Source organism: Oryza glaberrima, chromosome 1 (genome assembly GCF_000147395.1).
Source record: "Oryza glaberrima chromosome 1, OglaRS2, whole genome shotgun sequence".
Lineage (NCBI taxonomy): Eukaryota > Viridiplantae > Streptophyta > Magnoliopsida > Poales > Poaceae > Oryza > Oryza glaberrima.
In genome coordinates this window covers 31,972,258-31,993,222 of record NC_068326.1, presented here as the reverse complement: position 1 = coordinate 31,993,222, position 20,965 = coordinate 31,972,258, and the positions used below count along the sequence as shown (strand labels likewise).

Sequence of the window (20,965 nt, the reverse complement as noted above, 5' to 3'; positions counted from 1 at the left end):
GTATCCAACACTTCAGCTGTAATGTCATTTCAACACAAGATGTTACTAGCCCATATAAGTGTAATACAGAACCAAATTTAAACACTACAAACATGTCATAATTTCTGTGCACGGAACTAGAACACTTCAACCAGTCTTGTTTTCTGAAAACCATGGGAGCCTCACAACAACAAGACCACATCATCAGTTCGTCATCATATGGTCACACTGTTCACAGCCTCCGTAGATTGAAAAAGACTGGTCTAATAGTATATTAATGGTATGTCAATGTTCCTAATTTTTTTGGTTATAGGAGGGGAACAGTTTTAGTGTGCAGCCTCAACATTTGTCAAAGTGTCATCCCTGCAGAAACAAGTGTCATTATCTTGGACTGATCAATGCGACCCGTACTAGAAAGCAACTCGATATGGCTCCCAGAAAAAATATCAGCCGAACAGATCATGGCCAGCAATTTCTTTTTCTCTGGTCACGTTCAACTGGAGCTGAAAACTACAGCTTGTGTTTGTCTCTCTGACTTTTTGTTAGTCGACCCCTGTTTTTTGGGGGTTACTAATGAGCCGCGTGGACATTGTTATCATATCCTCTAGATCATCTTGTTACCAACTTGGTATTTTTCGAAACGAATTAACAAGTTGCTATGAAATTATGGACTTTTGTCAGCTAAGTCCCAAGTTGTTCGGTATGAAATCATAGGTAGTGTTCTTAGTGAAGTCGTTCCACAGGTTGTTGGAGAAGCAGTCTGCTCGTTTATTTTTCACTTGGATAGTGTCAAATACTACAGATGAACAGTGTCAAATCGAGCACAGCTTGGTAAACACACAGTAATTTATGAGATAGTGAAAGTAGGAAAAGGAGTAGGTCTCCGGTCAAATTATTTGACCTCTTAATTTGTTTGGGTAATTTTAATTCCAAATAAACTCAACTAGTGCAGAAGGGCACTGGCTACATTTGAAACTGTCAGGAAAATTCAAAATTAGGACGTTTTCAGCTCAACTCTAGACTTAGCTAGAGAGTTGATCAAGTGCTTCTGTCAAGCTAATCTCATAATCTTGTACTTTATGCTTGTTCTTGATTCCATTTGTCTGTGCCACCGTACGATGCTACGAACAAATTATTGCGATGCTGCTACGGGATAGTGACGGCTGTTTACAATCAATCATTTTATATTCATGATCTTAAATGACAATTCTCTTGTGCGATTTTTAGACAATTGCTACTAAATTACAAAATAATCACTATGCATCCGTCAACACCTCCCAAAGCACAGAACAATCCAAACTACCACCAGAAAAGTACCAACCATCAGTTGCATCATCTCACCGTATAATAAACATGATAAGCAACCAAGCCAGGTCACTCTCCTCTACTACATCCATCAAAAAAAAATCAACCTAAAATAAAATGATAGAATACATTTATTTTCTCATAAAAATAAAAAAATAAGACCTGACCTGTGGGCCCGGTTTGTCAGAGGAGGAGATCACCGGACTCACTCCGGCCGCACGAGGCGAATGCGGTCGCCGATGGTTGAACCGCGGCGGACTCCTTCCCAACTCTACTTTCCTCCTCGCTTCCTTCTTTCACACGAGCACGGGGACCTATTCGCGTAAATACTCTATCCTCCGAGGTCCTGGATGCAATTTTGACCGAATAAAATATGGCGCCAAGGGGGGGCTCTCCTACTAATCCAAAGTATTTTAGCGCGCCGCATGAAGCAGAAGCCGCCATTAATAACTCCCCGAATTCGCCAAAGCACAACCTTCCCCCACCAACCCACCGCACCCAGAGCTTCGCCTCGACCTCGCCTTCACCTTCGCCGCTGTAGCTGCCGCGATCCAGGAGGAAAGGGAGTGGGGTGCGGATGGGATTGGGGGAGGAATGCGACAGCTGCACGGGCTGAAAAGTTGCAGCAGCAGTAGTAGTATATGTCCCCCCGCGCCGCGGGGGTTGTCGCTGTGGGTGAAGGTGCGGTGCTCGCTCTCGCCTGCCTTTCCCGAGTTCGTTGGTGAGGGCAATCTCCGGCCGGGCGCCTCGTCGGCTGGTGCTCCCCGATCGGGGGGCTGCTGCAAATCGCTGTTCGGATTGGAGCGGCTGGTCGGTCTGCGTTTGATTGCAGGTTCGCTTCTTCGATTCCTCGAGGATTGTGCGGATGGTTTGTTCAGGATTTGTTTCTAGTGTGAGTTCGATCTTGTTGTTTTCTTTTCTTGGATTGAAATTTCACTTCAGATTACAGTTTTCTCGCTATTTGCCAAAAAAAAAAGAAGGTTTGGATTTTTTTTTATCCCTATTCGTTGTTCTCCTAGCTTCTTGGTCTTCTTCGGCTCCTCGCTTCTCTTCTTTGTATCTGTACCTTTGAAGCTATAAAAGTTTGGTACTTTTGGTGAAAATATTCGACGGAGAAGGTATGCGGAAAAGGGCATATTTGTCGCCATAAAAATTTACCTAACGTTGACAACCATTAGTAGCTCGAAGTCCTGAACCTTGTGTACTGTGCTCTTGTGCCGTACAGTCTGCAGGCTTAGTTGGGAAGTCCCAGTTGCTGGTTGTGATGTGGCTCTTGCTGTCAGTGTTAATAGGTTGTTTTCACCTTATGTGGAGGAGCTTAAGTAACTTGCAAGCTTACTTTTCTTTAGTCAAGAGGAGAGTTGATTTTGATTGTGCCCGGGCCATATTTTTTCCATGGTTGTTGGTTTGAACACACCATGGTTAGGTCAGGCGCGTTAAGCATCATATGGAGTTGACACGCTTTCACACCTTAGATACTGGATCCTAGTCTTCTGTGGGTAGGATAAGCGCCTCCATTTTGGACTAATCGATCATTTAGAATGGTAGCAAGCGTGCTGGATGTCTGGATCGTGCAGGGATGACTAAGTTGCTGATCACTTGCTCCTGATTCTCTTGTACAGACATGGCGAACTTCAGAGGTTTTCGGCGCGCAGTGATCGTGGTTGTTCTGTGCATTTGTCATGTGAATGTCGTAAGGGGACAGAGCACTGACCCTGCTGAAGGTAATATATAGTAATCTCTAGTAGGACATGTGCTGTACTGCATTTGCTTGCTTGCTTTCTGTTATACTTTTGAGCCAGGCAGTTTGAATTGCCGGAGCTCAGAATAGCTACTAGTTCTATAGTTCAGGAAGACAGAATTGGGCTTTAAGCTTTCAAAGTTTCAATTATGCATATCCCATCTGTGCGGATTTAAGCATATCTTTTTGTAAGTAGTGCTATGTTTTGAAAGTATCTCGAAGATCCCGTCCCCCCCATCTGAACCTGTTGTGAATTGTCCGTTTCTACAATGTTCATGCCATCAATTGCCGCACACTCAATTGTTGTCACACCAGTAATCAGTTATATTCATGTGGTAATTTAAAAAGTTCATGATATAACATGTTTTTAATTCAGAGTTAAAGAAGTTCATAATATTGCAGATTTTAAATTAAAGAAGTTCACAATATTGTAAGTAAACCTACAATATTACATAACATTATATTGCCTGGCAATTACATAACATTATGTTAGTTAATCTGGTATGAACAACTTTGTTAGAGAAGTAGAATAATAACTATTTGAAAGGGTTGCTTCCCAGTAGTTCTTCCAAAGAAATATCTGAAGAATAGTTTTTTTATAGATAATCTGAAGATAGCTGTGCAATCAAAGTAAGAATAATCATTATTAGTTTTTTTGTTGTTGCTGAGATGTGTGATGCTTAGTTTAAACAGTAATATTGACTCAGATACTTAAAATTTTAAAACTGCTGTGAATTGAACTGTTTCCCTCTTATGTGCAGTAAATGCTCTCAGAGCTATCAAAGGAAGATTAATTGATCCGATGAATAATCTTAAGAATTGGAATAGTGGAGATCCATGCACATCAAGTTGGAAAGGAGTCTTCTGTGACAATATACCAATAAATAATTATCTTCATGTAACAGAATTGTATGATAATCTTTCAACCTTATTATTTTATACGCTTACTCTTCTCCCTCTTTTTTTAGTGGTAACGGTGGTTTGTTCTTTCCCAAGTACTTGTTGAGTGAGCCCTCTGCAATTGTTGTTTGTATAATTGTCTTAGCTCCAGCCAGAGGTTCTGGCTTTCTCTCTTTTTCTTTAAGCAGGTTCATCACCTGTACTATGAGTTTTCTACCTCTTAATGCAAAATGCGCAGCCCTCGTGCGTCTTTCTGAAAAAAAAAAAAAGAAGAATACCTCAGCCTTGACTGGGTAAAATAATTCAAGTTCCCATTGTGTTCGCTATCATCAATGACACATACCTCTAGTTACTTTTAGCCTAAGTTGCTATTTTCATGTTTTGGTCAAAGCCGTGATCATTCTCTAATGAAATCCATTTTGCATTCTGATATCTGTTTATTATCTACTTCTGTCCATTCTGTATGATGTGCAATATGATAATTGGATTGCCAATATCATGCTATTTTTTTCTCTTGAAATTGCATACTTTTTTCTGGATGCAGGCAGTTATTTAAGATGAATCTTTCTGGGACTTTGGCACCAGAGATCGGTCTTCTATCTCAATTGAAAACATTGTAAGTACCAACTTGATAGAAAGCTGGAATAGTTAACTGAATTTAAAGATAATATTGTATCTCATGGGGTTCTACATTTAGTATATTTTAAGCAAAAAAACATAATTCTGACTCACAAGAAAGAAGAAACTTACATAATATAATAACTGGGACATAAAGGAATTGTTTCTTGCATGGTTGACTCTTATTGTGCATTTAGTCTCGTGAAGCCTTTTCTTTTGTTACATTTCCAAAATTTTGGTACCTAACTGCTATATTTTGTTCTTTTGAAAGGGATTTCATGTGGAACAACTTGACTGGTAACATCCCGAAAGAGATAGGGAATATCCACACACTCAGGCTTATGTAAGTTTCATCTGTGCAATCCAATTTTTGTGCTCTCTTTTCAGTGTGCACATTATCCACAGGCCGCAGCATCTTACAGTTTATCTTGCAAAACCACATAAGCTTAGGAATCTAAAGGTTTCTTCATTGTCAGCAAGTATTTTATATACATATGGACAAAGTCCGGATTGCCCTTCTTAACCCAAAGGTACTGTGATGGGGCTAATAGTACTAAGCTTTGGACATATAGGATCCTTACAATAATATACTAGCTATAGCTTAAAGATATTTCATTTTGGTAGGTTCATTTTGGTTCTAAATAGTTGTTTTGGGTTTTCAGGGGAACATTTTCTATTAAATATCCCAATCAGTTGCTAATTGACAGTACTATCAGAGAGATGTGCAGACAGTTAATAGTGGTTGCATATTTCCACGGGTAAAACATTAGGATAAATTTTTCGCCGGGCTGGCGTAAGAGAGCCAGCCGAAATTTATGAAGAGGAAAGGGAGAAAATGTTACAAGCTACAGCAGAGTTACATGCCAGCAAAGCCGGCAACACACTTTGACAAGGATAAATTGATCCCCTTTTTGTGTAAAATGATATCTCAATGAGACCACAGAGAGTTTATTCCAACCGCTTAATTTCAGTAAAATTTGTAAAGGAAAAGTATGCACTGTAAAGTATTCTATATAAATTGCCATGAATTAATAGCTGAATATTGACATATCTTAGTTAAATGCAGTATATCTTAGAACTTTTATACACCATGCGACACTATTTTATTTTGAGGATTACTTTTATTACCTGTTTCCCAAGCATTAAACATGCAGTAAATGTTGTAGTTCTCTTTGCAGAAATTCTGTAAATTTCTTTATATGAATTGCATCCAGGATAATAGGTGCTCGTATATAACAAAATGTTGACTGTTGTCGCAATAACTTTTGCAGAACTTTGAACGGTAATCAGCTATCTGGTTCTTTACCAGATGAGATTGGCTATCTCCAAAACTTGAACAGATTACAGATAGACCAAAATGAAATATCAGGACCCATACCTAAATCATTTGCTAATTTAACAAGCATGAGACATCTGTAAGTATAAATATTTAAATTTTGATCTTTCCTCCCCATGTTGCCCCCATATTTTAAACTTAATTATAATCTTGACTCTTCTTCTACCATCAGTCACATGAACAATAACTCATTAAGTGGGCAAATCCCATCTGAATTGTCAAGATTGCCTGAACTCCTCCATCTGTAAGTGGGACTTCACTTGTTTTTTTTTACCTTTTTTAGCATGAGCTGTGTAATTAATTTTATCTTATACCACAAACTTGACAGCCTTGTGGACAGTAACAATTTGTCTGGACCTCTTCCTCCAGAACTAGCAGAGACTCGCAGTTTACAAATACTGTAAGTGTATTTTTCTTTCTACCCGAATGTTGCTTTTAAAAATTTACCTACAGCGCATCAGAATGTGTCTCCTGTTTTCTTTGGACTGATATCTATCACTTCATTTAATTAAGAGTATCATGGGTTTATAGTTGCTTGAAGCTGACTGATGATAACTTCAATTTCAAATTTAGAAATATTAAATGGTACCAATTGGGTCTTGAGCGCTATACCTATATATCTCTTGGTCGCTATTGACGCCCCTAAGTGGGTAATCAAGGGCATTGACAAAATTCGTCGCGGCTTCTTATGGGCTGGCAAAGTGCAGGCCAAGGGAGGTTGTTGTCGGGTAGCATGGGCAAAAGTTTGCTCGCCAAAGGAGTATGGTGGGCTGGGGTACCAATTCTTGAGCTCATGGGCATTGCCCTTCGATCCCGTTGGACATGGCTGCAACGAGTTTCCTCCGGAAAACCTTGGCAAGGTTTAACCATCCTGGGCTCGCAGAAGGAGAAGAATTTTGTGGCCGCTTCAACGATATGCCTCGTCGGCAATGGCACTTCCATTCTATTCTAGGAGGATTGCTGGTTAAAGGAAGGGGCGGTCCGCTCCATTGCGCCATCCCTCTTCAACCAGATTCCAGTGCGCATTCGGAAGAGAAGAACGGTTGCCGAGGCATTGCTCAACCGAACCTGGATATCAGATATCCGAGGTGACCTCGGCATTCAAGCCATCCTTGAATATCTGAATCTTTGGTCGATAATCCAAGCGGTTGATCGAACGGCCACAGAACCGGACACACTGCTTTGGAGATGGGAGAATTCCGGCAACTACTCCAAATCAGCCTATCAGGCCCTCTTCTTTGGTCGCATCCAATTCCAATCGGCGCCGATATGGAATTCCCTCGCACCACCACGCTGCCGATACTTCCTTTGGTTGGTAGTGCTGAATAGATGTTGGACTGCCGATCGCCTCCGCAGCCGCGGGCTCCCACATCCTCTGTGATGCGTGCTTTGTGACCAACACGAAGAAACCATCGATCACATCTTGGTCGCTTGTCCAGAATCAAGGCAACTGTGGTGGTGGGCGCTGCGCGCGATAAGGCTGCAGGATTGCCTGCCAATAAACGAAGCATCCTTCCATACCTGGTTATGCAGCGCAAGGGAGAAGGTCCACAAACCACATCGTCGGGGATTCGACACAATAGCGACTCTGATTGCTTGGACAATTTGGAAGGAACGGAACAATCGAGTGTTCAACAATGAGAGCAGGACATGGGTCGACATTGCGAAAGGAATGGCCGAAGAAGCAGCGCTCTGGCGGGCGGCAAACTCGGCGATTCCATCCCTCACTTCGCAGCTCCCAGGAGGTCGTGGTAGCACAATAGTTTTGCGAGATTAGCTCTTATTGTTTATATTCCAGTATCGGTCCCGTGCTGTTTTTAAATTTGTTACTTGTAAATAAACTTTATTCCTCTTAATGAAAAAATGCGCGCCGCGCGTATTCCTGAAAAAAAAAAAAATGGTACTGCAAATTTGTTGAGCATGTGATATCAAGTCCAGAAATTTATTTAAGGTGTGGTTTTCTGCATCTTCTGATGCAGTGGCCAGGATGCTATATTCCATTATCTAAAACTAAGGCAATTTTATTGTTTGCTAGACAGATAGAGCATTTTTTTATTCCTTTACTTTTATGTATATGTATGTGGGTTTACATGACTTTTTATGAGCACAGAGCTTTCCACTTGGGTAGCGTTTTGATACTCTGTTAGCTTGTGACACTCAATTCTTATATGTGCTACTTAAAGTCAGGCTGATAACAATAACTTCAGCGGAAGTTCCATCCCTGCTGCATACGAAAACATACCAACACTTCTAAAGCTGTGAGTCCAACCTTCTTTCTTTCACAAGTTCATGTTGTACTTTTGTTCTTCTTACTACTTGTAGATGCAGGGGACTCGATTATTTTAGAAAGTACATAGGCCACCTTTAAGTTTGGATGGAGAAGATTAACATGGTACATAATATAATTGATTAATGTAAGCAGATTCCATTCGAAGTTTGATATGTTGAGGCTCACGATGAGTAGAGATTCCTCACTAGAAAAGACAAAAAGAAAACAAAAGGAGTAAAAATCAATCTTCTTACCTTAACAACCTAAGGTTTAGTAGATATGGTTGTTGTAGACTTATATCAGAAGTCCAGGAAATACAAAACAACAGAATCCAATCTCTATCATTCTTAAACTCAGACAAAGATATGTGCTCAGTAGATATTCCTTTTCACTTTACCAGGAGTCTTAGGAATTGCAATTTGCAAGGAGGTATTCCAGATATGAGTGGCATTCCTCAATTTGGCTATTTGTAAGTACAGATCAAATATATCACTCATTTCATTTTATTAGGGGGGAAGCGCACCATTGGTGTGGTGGTTTAGTCATGGGTTCATGACTCCACCCAGCAAGGTTCAAATCCTAAGATTGGCCATTCACTTCATGAATGAGAATAATCCAGGAGGTTATTGTGTATACACCTTTACTAACTAACTCTGTCAAGTACTTTCAGGGATCTTAGCTGGAACCAACTGACAGGATCTATACCAACTAATAAACTTGCTTCAAACGTCACTACAATGTACATCGTCATTTATAAGAGCAATGATTTTTTACTTGTATTTTTCCCTTTAAAGAAAAGCTAATTTCTAGTTTTTGACAGTGACTTGTCACATAACTCTCTTAATGGAACTATTCCATCAAGCTTTTCGGGGCTGCCTAATCTTCAATTCCTGTAAGTAAATATTTAACTTGCTACATGTTTCTTTCGTGTCAACAATGCTTTTATATACTACACAGCCAACCTGCCCTGGCATCGTAAATTAATGCTTTATCTGTTGAACTTGTGTTGTTTGTTGGCCAGTACTGTTCTGTTACTTATTTGTTAGAGGTATATGATTATTTTTCAGATCGATTGAAGGAAATCACATAGATGGTGCTGTTCCATCGACAATTTGGAGTAACATCACTTTTGTGGGAAATCGAAGCCTTGTTGTGTATGATACTCGCAACTGTACTTTCTGCTTTCTATTAGAGATATATGCATTTGTAACGTATATTACTTAATGCAGGGACTTCCAAAATAATTCTCTTGGAAATATTCCGGCTGCATTTGAGCCTCCAGAAGAAGTCACTATTCTGTATGTTTCTTTACCATGGAGATGTGTCTTTATCAGTTTGCCTTCTTGCGCACACATGCACAGCCCTTATTCAGCTGTATATTTGTTTGCAATATGAAATTATCATACTGAAGATTTGAAACAATTTGCTGACTACTAGCATTTGTCTAATTATAGCTGGTTTAGCAGATGTTAATGTTATTCGTATTCAAGATTATCTGTCAAAAGAATCACACTTGTTTTTCAATTGAATCTTTACTGGCCTGACAAACAATCAATTACCATCATCATCTTCTTTTTTCAGGCTTTATGGGAACCCTGTATGCACAAACTCTACTCCAGCTCGGGCTGCTCGTCTTTGCCAACCCACATCTGTAACTGAAGCTCCATCTGGACAGGGATCACAAGTTAGCATAAACTGTTCTCCTTGCCCAACGGATAAAAATTATGAATACAATCCATCATCACCCCTACCTTGTTTCTGTGCTGTGCCTCTGGGAGTTGGATTTCGGTTGAAGAGTCCAGGGATCTCAGATTTCCGTCCCTATAAGGAAGACTTTCAGAAAAACTTAGCCCATCTGTTGGTCCTGGCTGATTACCAAATATACATGGAACGGTACATATGGGAGGTCGGTCCAAGGCTGAATATGCATTTGAAGTTATTTCCAAACAATACAAATTTATTCAATACGTCCGAGGTTGTGCGGCTCAGACATCTACTTGCTGGATGGGAGATTACTCTATCAAATGTGTTTGGTCCGTATGAACTTCTCAACTTCACGCTTGGTTCCTATGAAGATGGTATGTACAATTTACTTTTCCACCAAAGGATGTCATTATGAACTAACAGTTGAAATGTGTCACACCATATGTGTAAATCTTTTGCCAAGACAAAAGGATACATAGTTTTCATTTTTAACCTGATTTTTCTGCCCTATAGTATTCATAGAGAACATGATACATAGTACTCCATCTGTTCCATATTATAAGTCATTTGACTTTTTTCCTAGTCAAACTTCTTTAGGTTTGACTAAATTTATAGAAAAATATAATAGTATTTTCAATACAAAACAAACATATTATCAAACTATATTCAATATTAGATTTAATAAAACTAATTTCATATTTTAGATGCTAAAATTTTCTATTAACTTAGTCAAACTTAATAAAGTTTGACTAAAAAAAAGTCAAACGACTTATAATATGAAACTGAGGGAGTAGTAGATAATGATCTCATGCAACATAATCAGTCTTGGTTACTACTTTTCATCTTACGACATATTTGTCATCATGGTTAGTTTCTAGATGACAATTTGTCACAATATTTCAACAGAGGATAGATGAATGGAAATATATATTTTTTTAGAGAAGGATATTTTTTACCCGGTCTCTATATCTAACCGAATATATGCAGCTATTTTAATTTAGGAACTTGGCCTATCAAATAGGGAACTTAGCCCTCAAATAACCCAATCCGAAATTCGCTTCTATGGAGATTTGAACTCAGGACCTTAGGGTGCTACTTAGGTCACTGCAACCACTAGGCTACATGCCCTTTCACACCCATACCCCGATATGCATTTCCTCAAGGTCTTCAACGGGTGAAGCACTGCACAAGAATTAAAAAAAAATGATTATGAAGGTTTTGAACCAAGGAATTAAGAATATATAACTTCTTGGCTTATAGTTCACCACTACACATTTCAGATTGCTCAACAAAATATTCTACCCATTTTAGTAACCCACTATATTGCGGCTTTATTTTTAGAGAAATTTTACGGTTCTTGAGAAAGTACCTTGAGGTACCTAAATTTTACACTAATTTTTTTGATATCTGAAGATACCAAATTTTACACTAAAAAATATGGTACCTCTAGTTACCTTTTTAAGGATGGTAAAATTACCCTTATTTTTATATCTTTTTAATTTATTTTGCAGAATTCCCAACTGTGGCGTCATCAGGTCTAAAGAGGGGCGCATTAGCTGGTATTTTGGCAGGGACAATCACTGCTTCCATTGCAGCGTCTGTGTTTACTACAATATTTATAATGAGAAGACGTTCCAAACGTCGAACTACATCTAGGCGGTCATGTAAGACATCATGTTTTTTATGCAGACAGCTTTCCATGTGCTACATAGGTAGCAGTGGCTACCTTAGGAACAGAAACCTAAGCTGAAAAAGAAATATCAGAACCAATCATGTGTAGGAGCATCATTTAGTAGTTTCTAATACTTTGCAATATTGGAAGTAGTAACTGAGCTGTGTTTCTTCTTTCCATGACCTCATTTGAATAAATTAGATTGGGATTTTTTATAGGTGAAAGAAAATCTAAAATGTTGCAGTGCTGTAGCAAGTAATTTTTTAGGCTTGTAGTAGACAGTTCAAACTACAGCATCTAAAGACATATCAATATATCATCGTGCAGTACTCTCAAGGTATTCTGTCAAGGTTGATGGTGTGAGATGCTTCACATTTGATGAAATGGCTGCAGCGACAAATGATTTTACTGATTCAGCTCAAGTTGGTCAAGGGGGTTATGGAAAAGTTTATAAAGGAAATCTAACTGATGGAACAGCTGTTGCAATCAAACGGGCACACGAAGGTTCTCTTCAAGGTTCAAAGGAGTTCTGCACAGAAATAGAATTGCTATCAAGACTACATCATCGTAATTTAGTTTCTCTGGTTGGCTATTGTGATGAAGAAGATGAACAGGTGCCTCTCAATCTTTGAGTTACTTAATTTGCTCTATAAACTGTGATGTTGTGATAAACGTTCTTAAAAATGAGAGTTCCACAGCTGCCCAAATCTGCTAAATTAGCCATATATACAAAAGAGATCTGTAATAATTGTTGCTCACATAGAACTATGTTTCACAGATGCTGGTGTATGAGTTCATGCCGAATGGTACTCTGCGTGATCACCTTTCTGGTAAGTGACCATTGACACGTTTAAATGCATCTGAATTTTTCTCCATACATCCATTGCGCACTTTTACATATTGACTATGATTCCAGACCATCTGCTAAAATTTATATGTTGTATATTTTGCTTTTTCTTTATAAAAAATACATAGTTTTAAACTTGCGTTGGATGCCAAGCACCTTATATGTATTTCGCTTTTTCACAGCCAAGTCAAGAAGACCTCTGAACTTTAGCCAGAGGATACATATTGCCCTGGGTGCTGCAAAGGGAATCCTCTATCTACACACCGAAGCAGATCCTCCTATATTTCACCGTGATGTTAAGGCCAGCAACATCCTCCTGGACTCCAAATTTGTAGCGAAAGTCGCAGACTTTGGTCTTTCAAGGCTTGCGCCAGTACCGGATGTCGATGGAACCATGCCAGCTCATATCTCCACCGTTGTTAAGGGGACCCCAGTAAGTGCCACTACACCTGGCAACACTGAAACTCACCATGATCCCACATTTGTGTTCCTCGTCAGACAACAGGAAACTCTACAATAACTATCCATTGTTCCTTTTGGTGGCAGGGCTACCTTGATCCAGAGTACTTCCTAACTCACAAACTGACAGACAAGAGCGACGTGTACAGCCTCGGCGTCGTGCTTCTAGAGCTATTGACTGGGATGAAGCCAATCCAGCATGGCAAGAACATTGTCAGAGAGGTAAGGAAATGTTTCCAACCTGATCCTTCATCTTTGTGCAAAAACTAATCCATCTGAACAATGTCATATTGTCATCAAGAAGCCATAAACTTATAACTGAACACCTTATTTTTTTTGTCGCAGGTGAACACGGCGTACCAATCAGGCGAGATCGCCGGAGTGATCGACGAGCGGATATCCTCCTCCAGCTCGCCGGAGTGCGTGGCGAGGTTGGCCTCGCTGGCCGTCAAGTGCTGCAAGGACGAGACCGACGCGAGGCCGTCCATGGCCGACGTCGCCAGGGAGCTGGACGCCATCCGGAGCGCGCTGCCGGAGGGAGAGGAGCTCCTGCCGGAGTACGGCGATCAGTCGGCCACCTCCACCTCCCTGACGGCGACCGGGCCGCTGTCGTCGTCGTCGACCACGGGGGCCCTCTTCATCTCCTCCGGCAGCGGCGGCCACGCCAACTCCAAGAGCGGCATCCCCTCCGGCACGGTGGCTCCCCGGTAGCGTTGCGTGCCGGGCTAACGTAACGTTTTTTTTTTCTCCTTTTCGCGTCGTCGGGTGTAAAATGGAAGGGAATTTTCTTCCGGTGTAAATTAGCTGTATGGTAGTAGCACGTACTCCTGAGTGAGTGAGCGAGCGAGTGAGTGAGTGGTCTTGCTGCTGTTCCAGGTGATTTCTTGGTCTTTACAGTGGGTGATTTGGCCGCTGTTGTAATTAACCCATAGATGAATCATGAATCATGAATGCTTGCTAACCAACGTTTAGATCCTGTTTGGCGAGTTTAAATTTTAAGAAGCGGTTGTTTGGTGGTCAACTTTTGAGAACCTATAAGAGTTAAGTTACTCTGCTTCTAACTTGTAATTATTTTGTACTCTATAGTTGCAGATTCTGACAGTTTGATTGATAATCTCAACTATTTGAGACGTGAGTTGATGATCCTAAAAGAAAATACAGCTTCTTAGGCTAAGTTTGTTTCCTACTGTTTCCAACTATCTCTCTCGTTTTACGTGTGCACGTTTTTCAAACTAGTACACCATGTGTATTTTATAAAAAAATCTATAGAAAAGTTATTTTAAAAAATCATATTAATTTATTTTTTAAGTTTTTTAACTAATACTTAATTAATCACGTGGTAATAAATTGCTCTGCTTTTCGTGCGAGGGGAGCGTTTTCAACCGTCCAAAACAAACACAGCCTAATAGCTCTTGTTAAACAGGACTAATTACAATGGCCTTAGCTACTAACGCAAGCACGTCTCTATGATTGGTTCGAAATCTGCCGCGTGTCGTTGGTTCCTCGGTGGCTCACCGTTGTTCAGACCGGCGGCATGCCGGCCGGCATTGCAGAGACTTCCGCGCCAGCCGCACGTACGCGGCCTTACCCATTCGTTCAGACCAGGATTAATTACATTACAATAATGGCTAACGCAAGGACGTCTGTATTATTGGTTCCGAATCTGCCGCGTGTCGTTGCTGCCTCGGTGGCCCACCGTTGTTCAGACAGGCGGAAAATGCCGGCCGGCAATGCAGAGATCGTTTCGTGTCGGCGAGAGCCCCCCCACCATTTGTTCAGACCAGCGGCAATGCAGACCGGGCCACGGTAGCCAACCCCCCGCCGCGCGCGCGAGGTAGACCGGGTCGAGACGTCGAGTGGCCCCGTACGTGCGCGCGTCGCCGCTACCGCTACGGACGTGCATGGGACGGACGGCCAAGACGCACAGCGACAGCGGCGAGGCGAGCCGCGCGGGCGCGGCAGCAGCAGCAGCAGTCGGGCACGGCAACGCCTCGATCGGCTGCGTGCGGAGGCAACAGCGACGTTGTACGTGGGTGGGGGGCTCGCGCGCGGGGCTGCCTGATGAAGCGGCGCGTACAGCGGGTGAGCGGGGGGTTGTGGCCGTGTGAGGCACATGCTTTGCATGGCACATGGGCAGGCAGCCAGCCACCAGGCACCAGCGCACGCACACCACACCACCACCACGGCCAGCCCCGCGGATTCGGACTCTCCTGGCTGATTTGTCATGAATTGAAGAAGATGTGAAGTTGATCCTGGCATGGCACCAGGCAAATTAAGACACTGCTAAGATATTTTTCTTCTTTCCTTACTACGTTTCATATGTGCCACCTGACAAATATTTTTGGTAGCACTAATTTCCTCAAGGAGTGCCTAGACACATGAAAAAAATGTTTTTATTTGGTGGACTAGAGTACCTATATTCGTTAATTTGGAGTTGTTGAAATAATAAGGTTTTTCTTAATTATCTTTCTCCAACCCTACGAAAGTATTTCCGTGTCCTTCATGTGGCTCCAATATCAATATACTCCCTCCGTCCTAAATTATAAGACATATATTTCTTATACATGGTCTTCAATGATATACTTTGACCATTAATTTATCACATGTTATGTGCCAAACAAATATAAAATTAGTATCACATGAAAGTACTTTAAAATATGAATATAGTGATATAACATGCATAATAATTGACATATATATAATTAGTATGATTATTAGTTAAAAGTTATCGAGTTTAATTTTTCTTAAAAAGGGGGCACCTTTAACTGAGACGGAGGAAGTACTATACTTGTTAGTGCTACATTCCTAAAATCAGTTGTCAAGGATCTCTTATTCTACATATATAAACATACTTGTTAGAATATTTGTGATTATTTTAAACCTTTCAGCTTGTAAGTGATAAGTGTAGATAAGGATTTGTATTACCACCTTCTGTCTTTTTATTAAAAACTCATTACACGTGTGACCCATGGCAGAGGCCTTAGGTGAAAAATATTTTCATTATCTAAATAATAATTATGATGATGGAATATTCAAAAAATAGTAACAAAACATAAAAGAATTTAAAAGATACATAATCCAGAAAATCTAATAAAAGAGAAACCAACAAGTTTGTGAAAATAAGACAGGATGACATGCAAAATATCTAAGCTCAATACATAACAGAAGGCTAATGAACCTAAATAAATACAATGGTTCAAAGGCTAATGAATACAGTACCGGTTTCATGATTCCATTTGCCCATCTAAACGATACGATGCATTCCGAGAATTTGTATAGCTAGTAGATCATAGTCCTTTCAAACTATAGTGTAAGGCAAATCCTATGAGGACAACATAGGGAAAACTGCTCATTGAAGCAATAGAGGATTGTACATAGTCAAGAAGCAACATTTGATTTAGTCAAAATCTGGCAAACCATGCCACTTGCCAACATGCCCATAGTATCATCAACAAGCATTGTCTAATCTCCAACTCAATGATCTTCACAATCGAAGAAACTCCAATTTTCTGGCAGATGGCAACGCGATCATGAGACTTTATCAGACCAAAAGCTTTACCATGGACAAGAGCAACCTTTAAAACTACTAACTCATTTGTAGCGCTGATCGATTCAGCCTTCAGGACAAAGTGAAAGAAGATCGTTACAAACTCACCATCAAGAAATATCCACACAATCACCTAACACCTAAGTGTGCAGAGTGCTATTTATCGGCTTCTTGCAGCTAATTCAGCAACAGAACAGGTTTACACTAGAACTAGCTATTCTCCGTAGAATGTCGACAAGACCATGATAACCAACGTGTAGACGTAAGGCAAACTTCGCAATTTCAGTAAGCAAAATGAACGGCAAGTTACCAGCTTCACTTTTTACAGGGGAAAACAGTATGGTGTCTAATGCCACGAACCTAGTAACCAGAATCCAGAATTGCCGCGTCATCAATACATATCAAAGCTTTCACCGGATCGCATGTGGGGGAAGCTCCCGGGGCTCTCCACCTTACCAAGGAAATGATCGATTCCTGCAAAATTAAACCAAACTTTTTCAGTAACTTCTTTGCGGTTTTACAGTGTCAAATGAAGCAAGGGTGTTTGTAGGAGGTACTTGGATTTGACATAACATTGTCGTAGAAGGACATCTGGCCCAAACTGCCTGACGATCGCGAGCTACTGTCATTGGATGCATACATCATACGACGGATTTGCTCATGCTCCATGTCAAAGTGGTGCATCTCCGAGATCCTTTCGCTATTGTGATCTCTCATGGCTATGTTCTGGTGAAGCGGCCTATCTGATTTGGGTTTTTTGTCAGTTGGGGACTCCTCATCCGCTTCAGCTTCAGATTCTGCATTATTATTTGGTAAAGCAGCTTGCTTCCGTTTCGATCGTGCCCGCCTGTTCTGGAACCAGTTATAGACATTTGTCTCTGAGATCTGGCCATGCTGTGAGAGCTCTGCTGTTATGTCCTTTATCTTTTGCTTGCTTGGTGTTCCATTGCCTTGGTCAAAGATGTTCTCAAGAATCTGCAACTGCATTGGGGTTGGTGTCCATCGCTGCCTTGCTGTGATCTTGTGACCTCCGGGAACCATTAGAGGATCACAGTACAGATTACCAAGCCTCATTCCTGAAGAAGAAACCAACTCTCAGTTGACAGCAAAGAAACTGTCCTATTAAAACATATACAGCAGATTGATCAAAGAAAAGTTTTAAAAAAAAAAGAAAGAGAGAATGGGCAAATGCCTAGAGCCCTAGATAAACAAACTATGTTTTGGAGTCTTTTCTGAAAGAAGGGTAATGCACAATGACTCCACATAATTTTCGAGGACAAAAATATTAAGCTTCAAAGAAAACTAGCTAAGTACTTGATATAAATTGATAAGTATGAAAAAACGTACAAGTGTGATGAAATGATTAAAATTGCATCAGAAGCATTAGTGTTTGACCAAGTGAAAGACAAGTAACATGTTATGAGATTCCTGCATGTCAAGCTCAAATTCTGCAGATAGCAGAAGATTGCGGAGGTGCACATGTCACAAAATGGTAAATGGTCCCACATGACAATTCTGAGTCACTAGCTAGTGATACTATACTAAATTTCTTTTGTTGCATTCGAACTGCTCTTTGGACACAAATACTAGTATAAATCTAAATGGGATAAAATTTTAAAAAAGCATAACCGTGCCTATGCTGAGTCGTGTCTAATACAGTATACCAGATAAATTTTACAGCTAACATAAATAAATGTAATAGAGTAGCAATGAAATATGACCTACAGAAAATAAATCAAACATAATAAGCACAATGGATAAAAAAACGATGCATTTAGGATTTCAATATTCAATGTGGACCCAACCAATTGTCAACTTCCTATCAATGCATCAAATTGATGTTCTGGCACTTTCTATGGTTTTCAGTTTAATTACCAAGCAATGTAACATAATAATCGGAAGAGCAATTGCAATGTATAGGGATCAGTTCATGAAGTAGCAAACTGCTAAAAACACCTGAAACAAAAACTTGATCCCTGTTATTTTTGCAAAATAGTTAAACAGGTCCCAGCCAAATTGCCTCCAACTTTAAAAGCAAACTAACTACTACTACAGATCTGACAATTTCTTTTTCTGAGGGACCATCTGAAACTCGACTCAATGATGCATCCCTAAACAAACTTAGTACTAGTACACGACATAAACAGAGTACCTTTCCCCCCCCCCCCCCCCCCCTTTCTGCAGAAAGAGTAAATGCAACCCTTACACCAAGCTACTCGGTGAACTGTACTGACCTGCAATGGAGTCCTGCTGCGCGGTGAGGGCGCGGTGCATCTCGACGAGCTGCTCGCAGATGGTGGCGTAGATGGAGATCTGCTTCCGGAGCACCTCCATCTGCTCGTCCGTCATCACCTTCACGTACCCGAGCCCTCCTTCCCCTCCGCCCCTGTCGTCCACCGCCTCGCCGGAGGACGCCTTGGCCTTGTCCCACTCCATGCCTCTACAGGGAGGCGAAAAGGAATTGGGAAAGTTGTGTTCTTTGGCGCAGCGAAGAAATGGAAGGAACCCTCTCTTTCTCTCTCTCTCTCTCTCTCTCTCTCTCTCTCTCTCTCTCTCTCTCTCTCTCTCTCTCAGGAAAATAATAAAAAGAAATCGAAACGCAAGAAAATCTGGCGAAACAGATATTCCGCCAGACAGCAACAGCGGCCGGAATCCGGATGGAAAGAATGCGGAAAAGATGGCGCCTTCCAATTGGCGAAAGGCCCGAGGATGGTTTTAACGACCAGGATGCGGTGCCGATTGGGGCGTCGATGACGAGGAGGACGAGGAGGAGGAGCCCCGGCGGCCGGCGGCGACGCAGGGGCTCGAGGAGGAGGCGATGGGCCTCTGCCCTCTGCACGCGGTGGCACGGGGCCCTCGGACCACGCGGCGACGGCGCGCGCGGCACAAGCTCGAAGACGACGACGCTCTCGGGCGAGCGATGTCGCAAGCCGGCCAGACGGCGCGACGCGATTGCTCGAGATTTTGGCACCGGCCGCCGCCTTAGCCACCGGCCGTCGCGCCGCCGGAGCGCCGCCGCCTGGCTCGATGGGTGGGAGGGCTACGGGGTTGGGGGAGAGAAGAAGAGGAGGAAGCGGAACAGCTGATCAGATAGAGAGAGAGAGACAGTATGCAGGAGGAAGGAGAAGGAATGTGGCAGTGTCTTTGTAGGAGCAGTATTGGGCACTGCTACCCCCAGGTTTGGTCATTATTATTCAGTTCAGTTTTCTGTCACTCCTTTTTTTTTTCTGTCACTCTTTTTATCCCTAGAGAGAGACCAGCATATACAGAGCTTGGACCATTCAAGCAAAACAGAGAAATCAGTAGGACTCCCTCAGTTCAAAAACAAGTTTATTTTTTCATATTCATTGGCTTAAGTCGTATACAGTACTATCTTATCCCATATTTGCTTCTTTGGAGGGAGTAGGATATGCTCCGAATTCGTTTAGGCTGAGAAAACATAAGCTTTGATGGTGGAGTCGTTGATATATGACTTGGTTGGTATCCTTTGCTATAATAAAACTACTATAGTAGACACTGACGTGCGAAATAATACGAGAATAAGATCGATTATAATGATAGTAATATTATGGTACCAAGATTTAAATCCTATACACATGTAAGTGAACTTTCAATATGAATATAAAGAGATCTCCGTCTCTTGTGTGTGCGTGTATGCATTTGCTGTATAAACACAAAATTAAATAAATAAATTATTTGTTTAGGCTGTTATTCGTATTACATCATTGGATGTAGCTGGAGGAAATTAACTAACTCATCTGATCATAAATCTTTAGCATTTAACATGAGATTCTACTATTAAATTTTTTAGGTTTCGATCAACGATGATTTCTCGAATGATTCGTTTAAATATATATAAATATATATATATATATATATATATATATATATATATATATTCATCCTGAAAGAATCATTATATTATAAACTTATTCTAACACAAAATGGATTGTTAGTTTTTTAAAAGTTCAATAAAATCTTATACTACACATCAAATATTTGAATGGGGAGTATTTCCACACCCGCCTTTTATAAGCCTAATTAGTGAATAATCTCACATTCCATATTCTAAAATTGGAATCGTGATAAATATCATTTATGCTCACATGGGTGTGTGCGTGTGGATGTGTGAGTATGATGTGCGTACACGGGTGAGGCTAGCTTGTACAACTCTTCACAAAAAAGAACATCATTTGTATTTGCATTATAATTTGAGCTAGGATCCGGATCCTCTACAGTTAAAGTCACGTGATTTTATCACTGATTCCTGAATCCACATGTCAGTGATAAAGGCATCATAAATTTGGCTGCTGCAGAGGATACCAATTCAGCTATACCATGCATCATATACTCACAATTTCGTGTGGGCGTGAGTTTGGATGCATTTATCAACAACAACTCAACCCCAGGCGTGGTGTAGGTGGAATCGTGGATCGGTTTTGATCAAGGAGTGGAGTAGGAGTAGAGTGGAAGTGCGTGAAGAAAAGAAAGGTGTAGCGCGTCCGTAAAGGGAGGGGAAGAATGATTGTGGCGTGGCCATGTGAGGCCTGAGGACGACCCACACAAATCGTGATTGATTGCGCGTACC

The 20,965-nt window shown here is 41.1% G+C and overlaps 2 protein-coding genes across 3 annotated transcripts; one reads left to right on the top strand and one right to left on the bottom strand.

The window, feature by feature from the left end:
* The first annotated feature begins 1,712 nt into the window (after window positions 1-1,712).
* Window positions 1,713-13,986, top strand: LOC127779457 (probable LRR receptor-like serine/threonine-protein kinase At1g06840). Of its 2 annotated transcripts, none has more exons than XM_052306238.1 (21): window positions 1,713-2,116; window positions 2,907-3,008; window positions 3,787-3,934; window positions 4,470-4,541; window positions 4,815-4,886; window positions 5,815-5,958; window positions 6,052-6,123; window positions 6,208-6,279; window positions 8,063-8,137; window positions 8,549-8,617; window positions 8,819-8,887; window positions 8,969-9,040; window positions 9,216-9,302; window positions 9,378-9,446; window positions 9,730-10,226; window positions 11,364-11,516; window positions 11,852-12,138; window positions 12,303-12,354; window positions 12,554-12,804; window positions 12,918-13,052; window positions 13,176-13,986. In XM_052306238.1, exons 1-21 carry the CDS (start codon window positions 1,879-1,881, stop codon window positions 13,539-13,541), a joined length of 3,102 nt encoding a protein of 1,033 aa, XP_052162198.1. In that variant the 5' UTR covers window positions 1,713-1,878; the 3' UTR covers window positions 13,542-13,986. The 2 variants fall into 2 exon arrangements, with proteins under 2 accessions (XP_052162198.1, XP_052162205.1); XM_052306245.1 differs by lacking the exon at window positions 1,713-2,116 and adding an exon at window positions 2,158-2,176.
* A 1,935-nt stretch (window positions 13,987-15,921) lies between these two features.
* On the bottom strand, window positions 15,922-19,510 carry LOC127756555 (WUSCHEL-related homeobox 8). Its single transcript, XM_052281911.1, has 3 exons — window positions 18,612-19,510; window positions 16,935-17,453; window positions 15,922-16,851 (listed from the first exon to the last, which is right to left on the bottom strand). Exons 1-3 carry the CDS (start codon window positions 18,811-18,813, stop codon window positions 16,769-16,771), a joined length of 804 nt encoding a protein of 267 aa, XP_052137871.1. The 5' UTR covers window positions 18,814-19,510; the 3' UTR covers window positions 15,922-16,768.
* Window positions 19,511-20,965: the final 1,455 nt, after the last annotated feature.

What these genes read in the sequence shown, in the direction of transcription:
- LOC127779457 (XM_052306238.1), top strand. Translation starts at nt 1,879, where the DNA reads ATGCGACAGCTGCACGGGCTGAAAAGTTGCAGCAGCAGTAGTAGTATA. An exon ending in GAGCACTGACCCTGCTGAAG is followed by an intron (nt 3,009 to 3,786) that starts GTAATATATAGT and finishes TCTTATGTGCAG; the next exon opens with TAAATGCTCTCAGAGCTATC. An exon ending in ACTCGCAGTTTACAAATACT is followed by an intron (nt 6,280 to 8,062) that starts GTAAGTGTATTT and finishes TGCTACTTAAAG; the next exon opens with TCAGGCTGATAACAATAACT.
- LOC127756555 (XM_052281911.1), bottom strand. Translation starts at nt 18,813, where the DNA reads ATGGAGTGGGACAAGGCCAAGGCGTCCTCCGGCGAGGCGGTGGACGAC. An exon ending in GCAGCAGGACTCCATTGCAG is followed by an intron (nt 17,454 to 18,611) that starts GTCAGTACAGTT and finishes TTTCTTCTTCAG; the next exon opens with GAATGAGGCTTGGTAATCTG. An exon ending in CAATGTTATGTCAAATCCAA is followed by an intron (nt 16,852 to 16,934) that starts GTACCTCCTACA and finishes TTAATTTTGCAG; the next exon opens with GAATCGATCATTTCCTTGGT.